The following is a 12,487-nucleotide window of genomic DNA, read 5'->3' as shown; positions in this document are numbered from 1 at the left end:
ACTGGGTAGATACAGGTTGGTACAGCCATATGACAGCATACTATGCATCTGCTGAAAAGACTGAGGCAGGTCTCTATTTGCCAACATGCAGCAATCTCAAAGGTATGGTGTGAAGAAAACGCACAGTGTTGTATATGGTATACTAACATTTCCAGTAAGAAGTGTGTGTGTGTGTAACAAGAGCACAGAATGTTTCTAAAGGATACAAATTGAGGGATTGGGACAGAGGGAGTGGTGGGCTGATAAACCAGCCCTCAGAGGATAAAAAACCCTATCTGTAGAGTCTGATTGTTTATGTGGTGTAAATACCCTCATCCTGGCCAACTTCAAAATAATATGTTCTGACAGCTGGAGCCAACTAGAACCAATATGAGCTGGCTCATAGGGGTGGGAAGGTGGCAGGCGTTCCACTGTAGAGCCTCTGGCACAATTTTACTTTCTGATGTCATACTTGGATAGGCTAAAATGTTAATAATAAACTCTTAAATGTTGAAGGGACTTCCCTGGTGGCCCAGTGGCTAAGACTCCGTGTTCCCAATGCAGGGGGCCCACGTTCCACCCCTGGTCGGGAACTAGATCCCACAGGCTGCAACTAAGAGTTCGCATGCCCCAACTAGAGATCCTATATACTGCAACGAAGACCTGGTGCAGCCAAATAAAGAATTTATCTCAAAAAAAGTCATGAGATTACATGGGTTAAAAAAAGAAATGTCACTAGTGGGATGTCCACCAGAGTGAAAAATAAAAAAAGAAACTAGCATTAAAAGCCTAAAAAAAATCTTTTAAGAAAAATTGTCCTGCTTTGATTGCTATATTCCACTGCCTTCCAGCCTGCAAGACTCTTCGTTTTCTTCCCTTGATAGTATTCTGCTTACCTGTAGCTGTTCAGTCCCCCTGGTCAGGACCTATCAAGGCTGTCTTACATACAAAAGACAACACTTAGCATTAGTAACCTCTCGATATGTAGGGAAGGCCACTACCTTGAATGTGTAGAAGCTGCAGGAATATTAGGCCAGAAAAGAGCCATCTCCAAAGAGTGCTGCTGGAGAAGCCGGGACACACAGCTTAAGCACAAGAGCCCAACTTTCCAGAGGCTGTGTGGGTGAGGGACACCTCAGGAAGTCAGGATGTGACCACGCCAAAGAGCAGCCTACCCGAGGGAGCCAGTTACAGCAGAATTCTTCAGCACTCTGAGCACCCTCTGCATGCATCCTTCTGCAGCGTCCCCCCCCGCCGCCCCCACCAGCCCGTGTGAGGCCCAACTAGGGAGGAGACGCCAGGGACCACCAGCCCCAAAGATTCCTCCTCAAATCACTTAGAAGCCCTTTCACACCAATCCCCAAGTCTGGCTTTTGGGCACGAGTGGATTCCATGTGTTTCTGAGAATTTGTGTCTTACCTTTCATTTTGACCTCCTCGTGGTCCAACTCCCGCCAACTTCAGCTTTCAACTGAAATATTTCTCCTTCAGTGGTTTCCTCTGTTGTAAGCCCCTCTCACCCTGCCCTCATCAATTACTCATAGCACCTGTCAGTGGACTTGTTTTTCCTGATCAGTCTCTCTCGTTCAGCTGAGCTCAAGGCCTGCCTCACTTACGGAAATATTTCCCAAACCTGGCACATGTGGGGCCTCAGTGCATGTTGGTTGAATGAGTAACTAACAGTACACGCTCATGAAACCGTCAGAAGACGTCCGATATGGGGAACATTTTATTTGGAGAGATCTTGATTGAGCATTATTTTATCTTCATTTTCCATTAAGGCAGTAACATTCCTCCTGGAGGCAGATGGGGGGAGAATCGTCTGCGGGCTACATTAAGTGCAGATTAAGACAAAGCCAACCACTTTGCAATCAGATGCAGCAGAAATACAGATTATATGGGCTGGGAGAAGCCATATCTCGGCTTCCTGAGCCCACTGACAAGGAGCAGACAGGGGCAATGCATTTCAGTCGCTTTGAAAAATGACTAAGTTCCACTACACACCGCCCCTAAAGCAGATACCTCCTCCATGAGCCCTTCCACCATGACAGAAGGGGTCTGGCATCGGTGCCCAATGCTCTGTTGCTATTTAAGCCTTTGGTAAGTTTTCAAGGAAACTGCTCAAGAGCACAGTGTTCCCTGGGTTTTGTTTAGGAATTCTTTAAATATCCAGTAAATTAGCTCTTCATAAAGCGACTGCGCCAGTTCCTAGCCAGCTTGATACCTGGCTAGGTATGTGTATATGTGAGTGTGTTGGTGGGGGTCAGGTTTGGGGTTGAGGTGGAGGCACTGTTCATTGGCACATATAACCCCTGGGCATTTGAGGGTACCAAAAAAGTAAACGTTGATCCTATGGCCCAGCAGGCATCACATGCACTATGATCTAACAGCAAATGAAATCAGAGCAAGGCAGTTCCCAGTCATCAGATATCTAGCCACACTGTAATAACTAGATCTAATGAAAACATTAGTCGCTCAGTCGTGTCTGACTCTTTGCGACCCCATGGACTGTAGCCCGCCAGGCTCCTCTGTCCATGGAATTCTCCAGGCAAGAATACTGGACTGGGCTGCTGTTTCCTTCTCCAAATCTAATACGCAGGGCTAAAAACACAGAGGCAGCACCTGAGACCAGAAACTTTGTTATGACTCCACACTACCCTCTAGTGGTTTGCTGCTCAATGACACCCTCCTTGAACACTACCTTCCACCAACAGTTAACAATCTATCTGAAGGCACGGCATTTAAGATAGTAGATCTGGTCAGAGCCCAGATCCTAGGGTTAAAAACAGAGGGCTTCTCATTGACTGAAAAAATAAAATCTGATGACATCTGGGACCCTAGTTTTGAGAAAATGCTCTGATGATAAGTCTTCGTTCTGGAGATTAGCAGACACAGTTCTAAGAAAATGTTCTGATGATAAGTCTTAGGTCTGGAGGTTACCAGACACTCTTGGGGACCCCAATACAGCCTGATTTGTCAGATGACCCAGAAGGCTCAGAGAGGAGGGTGGCCAGCAGAGGGGAGCCACAGAGAGGGCAGGTTCTGCGGGGGTGGAGAGCAAAGTCACAACAGGTAGACCCAGGTAGAAGGGCAACAGAAAGGAGGCTTGCAACAGAAAGGAGGCTTGTAACAGAGCAAACGCTGGCCTCCAGAAGCCAGCTTCAGGGCTGGTTTCACGGTTCTCCCCTCCGATGATTCTCCCCTCCTGGTTCTCACCCCGAACAAGAAGGCAGACAATGTAAGCTGGTTTGAAAGATTATGTCAAAGTGAACTGCACGTGAGACTTCTATACCTGACTACAACGGCAAAGGCAGGAAAGGCGCCTGGGAAGTAAGATCTCTTTTTCTCTACATTTTCAAAGAAGCAATCAATTCAATGATAAAAAAAAATATTTGTAAGAGACTGGGTCTTTTGCAAAGAATAAAGCACTTTTTGTTAAATACGTGAAGGCTACTTGGCTGGACAGATGCACATTTTTTTTTTGGAACTGTGTATAATGTCATCGAGTTGAAACTTTGGAATGGCCGCCTCCTCCCGTGTTTCCTGGGAGCACCAGGCGTGAGCAGCCAGAGACCCACGTAGACCCTACCCCGCCCACTGGGCCTTACACCCTCTTCATTCCTTTCCCCATGAGGCAAGCGAACACGGTCATGACCATCTTGGGGTTCACTTCCACCAAGTCTTCTGGAAGCGCATACACTCTCGCTCCAATTTTTCGGGCCATAGAGATGGCATACCTAAAAGAGAAAAGAGGAGGGATGAGGGGAGCCTGAGCAAGTATGAAGGGGACCCCTCAGGGTCAGAGTTATTGTCACTCTATATAATATATACTCTATACTCTATGAAAGAAAGTGAAAGTGTTGGTCACTAAGTTGTGTCTGACTCTTTACAACCCTATGCACTATAGCCTGCCAGGCTCCTCTGTCCATGGAATTCTCCAGGCAAGAATTCTGGAATGGGTTGCCATTCCCTTCTCCAGGGGATCTTCCCGGACCCAGGGATCAACCCCGGGTTTTCTGCACTGCAGGCAGATTGTTTACCATCTGAGCCGCCAGCGGAGCCTTCTACACTATCAACTGTCTACTGTGCCGAGGCCACTCCTGGTACAGCTGGAGCCAGTCGATCACTGGCTTCCTCTCAAGGTGTGTGCGCAAGTTTTAGCTTGACAAAGCTCTCAACTCCATCAAACTTGCTGTCTAGCCTTGTGATAATTACCAAATGTATCACTTGTCCTTAAAGAGCTTCCTAGCTCCCACCACTTTTGGCGCTTATTTGCTTGGGCTCTACTGTGGTAGAAAAAGAGTGTGTGCTAGGGAAGGACCGCAGACTCCACTTCAGCTACAGAACACTGTTTACAAGGCAGAAAAAAAGAGGAAATGCATCTGTAATACCATGATCCTACCCATCAATTCTTTATTTTTTTTTTTAATCTTTTTTGGCTGCAAGGAATATGGGATCTTAGTTCCCTGACCAGGAATCGAACCCACGGCCCCTGCTTTGGAAGCTCAGAGTATTAACCACTGGACCTCCATGGAATTTCACCCTGCTCCCATTCTTTTCTTCCCCATCCTTTCTTTTCTTGCTTCTTCCATTCTAATTCTTGCCCACATGCATGTGTATTTATTTATGCTACTATAATCGTAGAATAACCAGAGTTTTATATTACACATTTTTCACATAAGATTACCATAGCTGCATCAGAATATTTTTGCTCTGTTTATAGTTACAGGAAGATAGTTTTATTAGTTGTAGTCTACTTGCAAATGAGCCCACAGTATTATTATCCGGCAGTTCTTTTATTCTGCTCGTTCGTTATGTAGCAACCTCTTACAATGGCTGCTCCAGAGATTCTTCATTCCACCCAAGGCCCTGTGACTCACTCCACTCTTCTGAGATAACTTTACTCGCACTTCAGTGATCACATTAATTTAAGAGCTCCAGGCAAGAGTATCCCCTTTCTTTCTCCTTGTCCATCTCTCAGTCACTTCCTCTATATTAATGAAGTACAATTAACTTTTCCATTATAAAATATAGAGGAAAAGTTGTTCAAAAATTAGAAAACAGGACTTATAAAACATGCATGATCTTGCCACCATAGCCATTTTTAGGATTCTGTATTTTGGGCTTCCCTGGCGGCTCAGATGGTAAAGAATGCGCCTGGCATGCAGGAGACCCAGGTTCCACCCCCGGGTGGGGAAGATCCCCTGGAGATGGGAACGGATACCCTCTCCAGTAAGAATACTGGAGAATTCCACGGGCAGAGGAACCTGGCGGGCCACAGTCCATAGTGTTGCGAAAGAGTTAGCGACTCCACAACAACAACCCTCACTCTGCGTGTAATGCAAAGAGCAGCTGCTCTCAAACCGGTAACGACTCTGGCCTTGAACCCCACCCCTGTCCAGGTACATCCATGGATATTCACAAATAGGGTGTTTAACTCCGCACCCATCATATACAAACTCTACTCAGGAAACCCCCTACAGACTATGATAAGGAAATTAGTGTTAGGAAATTGTAGGCTTGCTTATCGGTTGGAAGTCAACTGTTTTCCATTTCAATTGTTACCAGTTGTGCTTTTGTCTTGTTCCCTCTCACCCCTGGGGCCTTAAACTGTCACTGCACAGTAGCAAATATAAGGGTGATGGGATGCAATAAGTCATGAGTAGAAAAAGCCTCAGTAGTGAAACTAAAGTGTCTGCATAGAGGCATGGGCACTAGACCTCACAGCCACCCGCTCCTTCCCTCCCTGACCTCAGGCTTGTTTACATACTTCGCATTGTTGAGTTTCTCTTCTTCATTCAGGTTCTCCGTCTTCAGAAGGTCATAGTTAATGGAACCTGGCTGAATGGCATCGATGAGGTCAAGGACCGGCAGACTTGTGCTGATCTTCGGGTCCTGCACAGACAGAAAGCGTGGGTTTCGTCAATATGCTCCCAGGTTACTTCTGTTTGGCTCAAGGAAAGTGGGTGGCCCTTCTCATTTTTCGGTTGCTCCATGTGGCATGTTCGCTCATAGCTCAGTTGGTAAAGAATCTGCCTGCAGTGCAGGAGACTCCAGTTCAATTCCTGGGTTGGGAAGATCTGCTGGAGAAGGGACAGGCTACCCACTCCAGTACTCTTGGGCTTGCCTTGTAGCTCAGCTGGTAAAGAATCCACCTACAATGTGGGAGACCGGGGTTCCGAAGATCCCCTGGAGAAGGGAAAGGCTACCCACTCCAGTATTCTGGCCTGGAGAATTCCATGGACTGAATAGTCATGGGGTCGCAAAGAGTTAGACAAGACTGAGCGACTTTCACTTTTGTGCCACGTGGGAGCTTAGTTCCCTGACCAGGGATGGAACGTGTGTCCCCTGCATTGGAAGTGTGGAGACTTAACCACTGTACTGCCAAGAAAGTCCCTTCTCTTTCCTTTTAAATAAGAAATATATACATCCTGGTCTGGGAAATGCCACAGTGTGGCACATGGTGTTTCAAACCAAGTGCTGTTTCTCTAGGGGGCGTCAGTAGCTTCCTGGTGGCTTACTATGCAGAGGAAACCCATTGTCTGCCAACAGACAGGGAATCTCACCCAGAGCTGTGAATGCAGAAACTCTGCTCTCTCTCGGGTACCTGCGAGTACAGACAGGGAGAGGCGACTGCATGTCACTATCTGAGCACAGTCAAGTCTAAGCACCTCATACCTCGAGGGTCCAAATCAGTCAATTCTAACCAAGAAACAAGACATGGGACCTCTGCAAGATGCTAGGTCTCCAGCACAGGCCCTCTGCAGAGGTACAAAAATATTTTAAGAGAGATAGGAAAGGTATAGAAAGGGGGTATGGGTTCGATCCCTGGTTGGGGAACTAAGATCCCACATGCTGCGCAGCGTGGCCAAGAAATAAAAATGAATAATAATAATAAAACAATGTAAAAAATAGGACGGGTCCATTTTTACTTATTTCTGGGCAATATAAAGTCGCTCAGTCGTGTCCAACTCTCTGCAACCCCGTGGACTATAGCCCACCAGGCTCCTCTGTCCCTGGAACTCTCCAGGCAAGAATACTGGAGTGGGCTGCCATTTCCTCCTCCAGGGGATCTTCCCAACCCAGGGATCGAACCCAGGTCTTCTGCGTTGCAGGTGGACTCGTTACTGTCTGAGCCACCAGGGAAGCCCAGGTAATATAAGACCTACCACAAAGTTAAAATCAATATACATATAACCATACTCTAATTTTCATTATTAGCCAGAGCTTCTATCTCCATAGAATTTTTTGGTGAAGCAGCACAAGAAAAGCAAAATGGAGAGACTGGAGTTTCAGCTTCTTCCCTACTTTCTTCCCACAGTCTTGGGGGGCTGATGGGCAGCGAGATGGTCAGCAGTCGGCAGCGTTCACAGGTGAGGGGGGACCAGGACTGTTTCCACAGTGGCTAATGGCGGGGTGGGCTATGCTCAGTTTTTGAAAGGTTTCACTTAAAATCCCAGTCTGGTTCTCTGTGATGACCTAGAGGGGTAGGACAGGGGGAGGGGAGGGAGGCTCAAGAGGGAGGTGATATATGTGTAATTATGGCTCATTCACATTGCTGCACAGCAGAAACCAACACAACATTGTAAAAATTAAAAAACAACAAAAATAAATCAATAAAAAGAAAAGAAAAAAAAGCAGTGTGGGGCTAATTTGACATTTTCCTTTCGTGTTTTTTTCTTTTCTTTTGATCTATTTTGTAATGACTTGGTGAGAAGACAGAAGAAAATTCACCCTGAGCATCACAAGGAGAAAAAAAACTGTCAAACATTCCAAAGAGGAACACCCCAGAAACTGCCAGGTAATGAAAAGGGCTGCGTTCCTGTAAAGTGGCAGCTGTTCTACCAAGAGACACACTCCTGGGACTGTTTAACCATGGTTTCATAGCCACAGTCATGTGACCTACAGATACACTCTGCTCTAGAACCTCACCTTGCAGTGAAAGGCGCTTTCCCCTCCCTAGTGGACATCACCTGCAATTACTAGCTATGACTTCAGGAGTTAAATGAGCCCCAGATTCCTCATTATACAATCAGGAAAATGGTGGGACTTCCCTCGTGGATCAGTGGTTAAGACTCTGTGCCTCCGTCACAGGGGGCACAGGTTCGATCCCTGGTCAGGGAACTAAGATCCCACATGCCACGCAAAGTGGTAAAAAAAAAAAAAAAAAAGGCAGGGAAATGGTAAAGCTGTCTTCACAATATCTGTGAACAAGAAGGCCCTGGTCCTCAGGGTGCAGTCCATCCTGGGAACACCCTTCTTCACCACCTTCCCTGATCTCTTTCTGGAAAGATTGGTTCATGTCGATCACCAGTCTCTGCTTCGACCGATGCTCAGCTCTTCAGCCCAAATGAATGGGAAGTGGAGGGCAGACAGAGCCGGCTGTGTCCTGTGCTGAGCTCACAGAATCCAGGCACCCCTGGTACAGCCCAGCCCAGAGATACACCCCCTGCCCTTTCTGGGAGGGGAGAGATTTTTACTCTTCTCTTGATTTTGAAGCAGAGGGTCGACATCATGACAAACTGCCTCACCCACCCTGTTAATATAACTCTGAAGGGGTCCCTCCCCCAGTCTTGACCTTTAAATCAAGAAAATGTAGTTACGATGGGACGCCGACACTATACTCTGGATCAAGTGCTCAGGGCCCTTGAGAAAGAATCCAGCTAATGTTTAAAACATGAGATGAGAAATGTAATAAATATAATGCTGTTATTAATAAAAACGGGATTTGGATACAAGTACACAACTGCTTTTTTTCTTAAAAAAAAAAAAAAAGGGAAAGAAAGAAAATTCCCCATGGGAGATCTTCTAGCATTTTACATTTCACCCTCATCATGTTAACAGTCTGAACCATGGAGCTGTGCATGCTTAAAAAAATACCATATTTTACATTACTTTGGAAGAACAATGCCTAAAATCCTTTATAAAAAATGACTGGATTTTAAAAATTAATTATTAGGGAGGAAAATGACAAGAAATTTGTCAATGAAACGGCCTATGAACATCAAAACAATAATGGGTCATTCAAGCAAAATCAAAATGGGAGGGGTGCCTCAAAGACCTCATACTGAAGGTCACTCTTGAAGACAGAGTGAAAGCAATAAAGATAAGCATAGAGCTCAGGGGGCCGCGAGCGGGAGACAAAGCACGTTACCTTGAAACTAGAGATGGATGAATTCTTCTCCGCTTCCTTCAATGTTTCATTCACCCAGTTGACAATAGTGTCATCATTGACCTTCTGCCCGCCTCCAATTTCTTCAAGAATATTCAATGTGTACCTGAACAAAACCAAGAATGATTTCTGGAGAAAAGTCACTAAAGAATCCACAATTGTGTAGCACAGGGACCTCTTCTCAATACTCTGCTGCTGCGGCTAGGTCACTTCAGTCGTGCCCAACACTGTGCGACCCCACAGACAGCAGCCCACCAGGCTCCTCCGTCCGTGGGATTTGCCAGGCAAGAGTACTGGAGTGGGCTGCCATTGCCTCCTCTGTCTCAATACTCTACAATGACCTAAACGGGAAAAGAATCTAAAAGAGACTGGATATATGTATTTGCATAACTGAATCCCTTTGCTGTTCAGCAGAAAGTAACACAACATTGTAAGTCAACTACACTCCAATAAAAATGAAAAAAAATAAGAAAAAGAATTCACTATTCACAGAGTTGCCAGCGTAGACGTTTTTATTTTTTATTTTTTCCTGTCACAGAAGATGGCCTGGATACCATTACAGCTGAGGAACCAAGAATATGTAATAACACTAGTTCTTTTTAGCATAACAAAATAGAACTTTATATGCAGACTGTGATGCAGGGCAAATACCACTGTCATTGTGGGAGGGGAAAGCAGAAGGGAAGCAAGGAAAGAAAAATGAAGCAAAGGCTTTGAACCAGGGGTGCTTTTCTTAAAGGAACCATGAAAATCAAGGAACAATCCAATGTTAGGCAAGGCCAAGCACATATATTCAGACAAGACTATCATTCAAAAAGACATATGCACCCCTATGTTCAGAGCAGCACTATTCACAATAGCCAAGACATGGAGACAACCTAAATGTCCACTGATAATGGATAAAGGAGACACACACACACACACACACACACAGAGGAATGTTACTCGACACAAAAAGCATGAAATAATGCCATTTACAGCAACATGGATGAAACTAGAGGTGATCGTACTAAGTGAAGTAAGCCAGAAAGGGAAAGACAAACACCACGTGATATCACTCATACGTGGAGTCTAAAATACGACACGCATGAACATATCTACAAAACACAAACAGATTCACAGACACGGAGAATAGACTTCTGTCTGCCAAGGGGAAAAGGGGTGGGGAAGGGACGTATTGGGAGCATTTGGGGTTAGCAGATACAAACTGTTAATTATAGAATGGATTAACAACAAGGCCCTACTGTATACCACAGAGAACTGTATTCAACATCCTGTGACAAACCACAATGGGAAAAATATGAAAAAGAATGTATAAATATACATATATATATGCATATGCATGTATACCTGAACCACTCTGCTGTACAGCAGAAATTAACACAACATTGTGAATCAGCTATAGGTCAATAAAAAAGGAAAAGCCCAACCAGCTAACATAACAAAGAAAAAACATAAAAGTTTCCCCGGTATAAGAAAGAAGTAGAAATTAATCTCTAGTTAATCTCTAGTTTGAGAGTAAGAACTGCCTTTGAGACACACGATTATGAGAAGTGTGGTGGTGGGGACCATTACGATGCTTCACACTCTTAAAATTCCAGGGAGCAGAGAAGACTCACCATTCCCCAAGCTGATCCCTCTCAAAAGGGAAACAGAGAGGCAAGCAGTGAGCAAGTGGGCAGGTCAGCTGGCCTCAGGGTTCAGTCTTGTTAAGGGTGCGGGGGAGGTGGTCAAATTACCCACGAAAGACTAGGGTTTCAGCGTGGGTTGTCCAAACTGAAATTCAAGTCTCCGGCCTGTCTGGAGGGCCTCCCTAAATGAGGTCACCCTCCGCCTGGGGTTTTGCTTACATAACCCATCAGGTGTCTTCCTCCAGTTACTGATTCTGTGGAAAACACCGGCCTTCATGATCTCCCACATGGCTTTCAAGTGTTATCTCCGAAAAAGGAGTAATGATCCACTTTCTTCAGATGAAAGCACTTCCCCATCACTGGCGATGGGGAGGAAGAGCTTCTGCAACTTTTCTTTACCAAAAAATAAAATTGGGGGGGTGGTACTTCCCTGGTGGCTCAGTGGTAAAGAATCTGCCTGCCAAAGCAGAAGACATAAGCGATGTGGGTTCAAATCTCTGGGTTGGGAAGATCCTCGGGAGGAGGAAATGGCAACCCAATCCAGTATTCTTGCCTGGAAAATCCCATGGACAGAGGACTCTGGCGGGCCACAGTCCATGGGTTGCAAAAAGTCAAACTCAACTTGAGAGATTAAGCACGCACTCATGTACATGAATTGTTGATTCACTTTGCTGTATAGCAGAGCCGTCTGTGGGGTCACACAGAGTCGGACACGACTGAAGCGACTTAGCAGCAGCAGCAGCAGAAACTAATACAACCGTAAAGCAATTATACTCCAATAAGGATTGAAGAAGTGAAGTGGCCCCATGAGTCCCAGCTTTAGTCTGGGCCTCATCCAACAGCAGGGGATGGATGGGATGCGGGGCTGGAGGGGCTGTGATTATGACTTTCCTGCTTTCCTGCCATGGAACTCGTGGTTTATTCATATAACATGTGACCCTGAGGGGCAGACCTAGCTGCTCTCTTTTTCACAAGCCTATCCCCAATTTGCTGTCCGCAGCCTATTTGATGTGGAGAGAATTCCCTCCTTTGCCTGCTGCAGACTTGCGCTCCTTTGCTGGAGTCTACTGCTGCTGTCTGCTGGCAGTCTACTTGCCTCAGGCTTTTGTCTCCAAATTTATACACACGCAATCTGCCAGCTTTCCAATCTGAGACCAATTTCCAGGCTACTGAAGGGGAAAGGGAGGTTTAGGCTCTCATTTGTTTTGAGGGGGAAAAATGACATGCCACTTATTGTCCAGATAAATGACCAAATTAACACATCTGTGCAAACCAGTGACATAAATTTCAGCTAGAACTGGCTCTAAATTTATTAGATCTGTTAATATGTGGCGCACAGAGAAAGAAAAAATCCCCTTCTGCTGGAATTTACATAATTACCAGTTATTTCATCACCTTCAATAGTAAGGAATTTCTCTGTCCATTTTCTTATAGGAAATTATTATTATTATTTTTTAATCTTTTGATTAAAGATCCCCATGCCACACAGCATGTGGGATCTTAGTTTCCCGACAAGCTACACTGGCAGCTTGGAGTCTTAACCACTGAACCATCAGGGAAGTCCCCACAATTCTTATACAGTAAAGACTCATGAGAAACAGGACTTATTAACCAGGAAAAGACTCAGCTCAAACTAGCCCTTGTTATATATATACATATACCAGCCTTAAACTGTGATGTTGGGTCACATTTTTATAAAACTTTCA

General features: G+C 45.3%; 2 protein-coding genes across 4 annotated transcripts in view; both read right to left on the bottom strand.

Moving 5' to 3' along the window:
• Positions 1 to 1,564, bottom strand: part of CPB2 (carboxypeptidase B2) — a 70,608-nt gene extending 69,044 nt beyond the window's left edge. Inside the window, exon 1 of the mRNA XM_005687437.3 lies at positions 1,399 to 1,564. The gene's annotated coding sequence lies outside the window, so the exon portion shown is untranslated. The remainder of the gene's footprint in view (positions 1 to 1,398) is intronic.
• LCP1 (lymphocyte cytosolic protein 1) overlaps positions 1,690 to 12,487 on the bottom strand; it is a 93,764-nt gene continuing 82,966 nt past the window's right edge. For all 3 annotated transcript variants that reach the window (XM_013968230.2, XM_005687438.3, XM_005687439.3), the window contains exons 14-16: positions 9,133 to 9,256; positions 5,749 to 5,873; positions 1,690 to 3,715 (exon numbers count right to left, since the gene is read on the bottom strand). In XM_013968230.2, the coding sequence (XP_013823684.2) occupies positions 3,583 to 3,715; positions 5,749 to 5,873; positions 9,133 to 9,256 (382 nt within the window). In that variant the 3' untranslated portion in view covers positions 1,690 to 3,582. The remainder of the gene's footprint in view (positions 3,716 to 5,748; positions 5,874 to 9,132; positions 9,257 to 12,487) is intronic.

This window comes from Capra hircus, chromosome 12, assembly GCF_001704415.2.
Source record: "Capra hircus breed San Clemente chromosome 12, ASM170441v1, whole genome shotgun sequence".
NCBI classification, from domain to species: domain Eukaryota; kingdom Metazoa; phylum Chordata; class Mammalia; order Artiodactyla; family Bovidae; genus Capra; species Capra hircus.
Note: the sequence above shows the minus strand (reverse complement) of the source record. Positions and strands in the feature narration are given on the sequence as shown.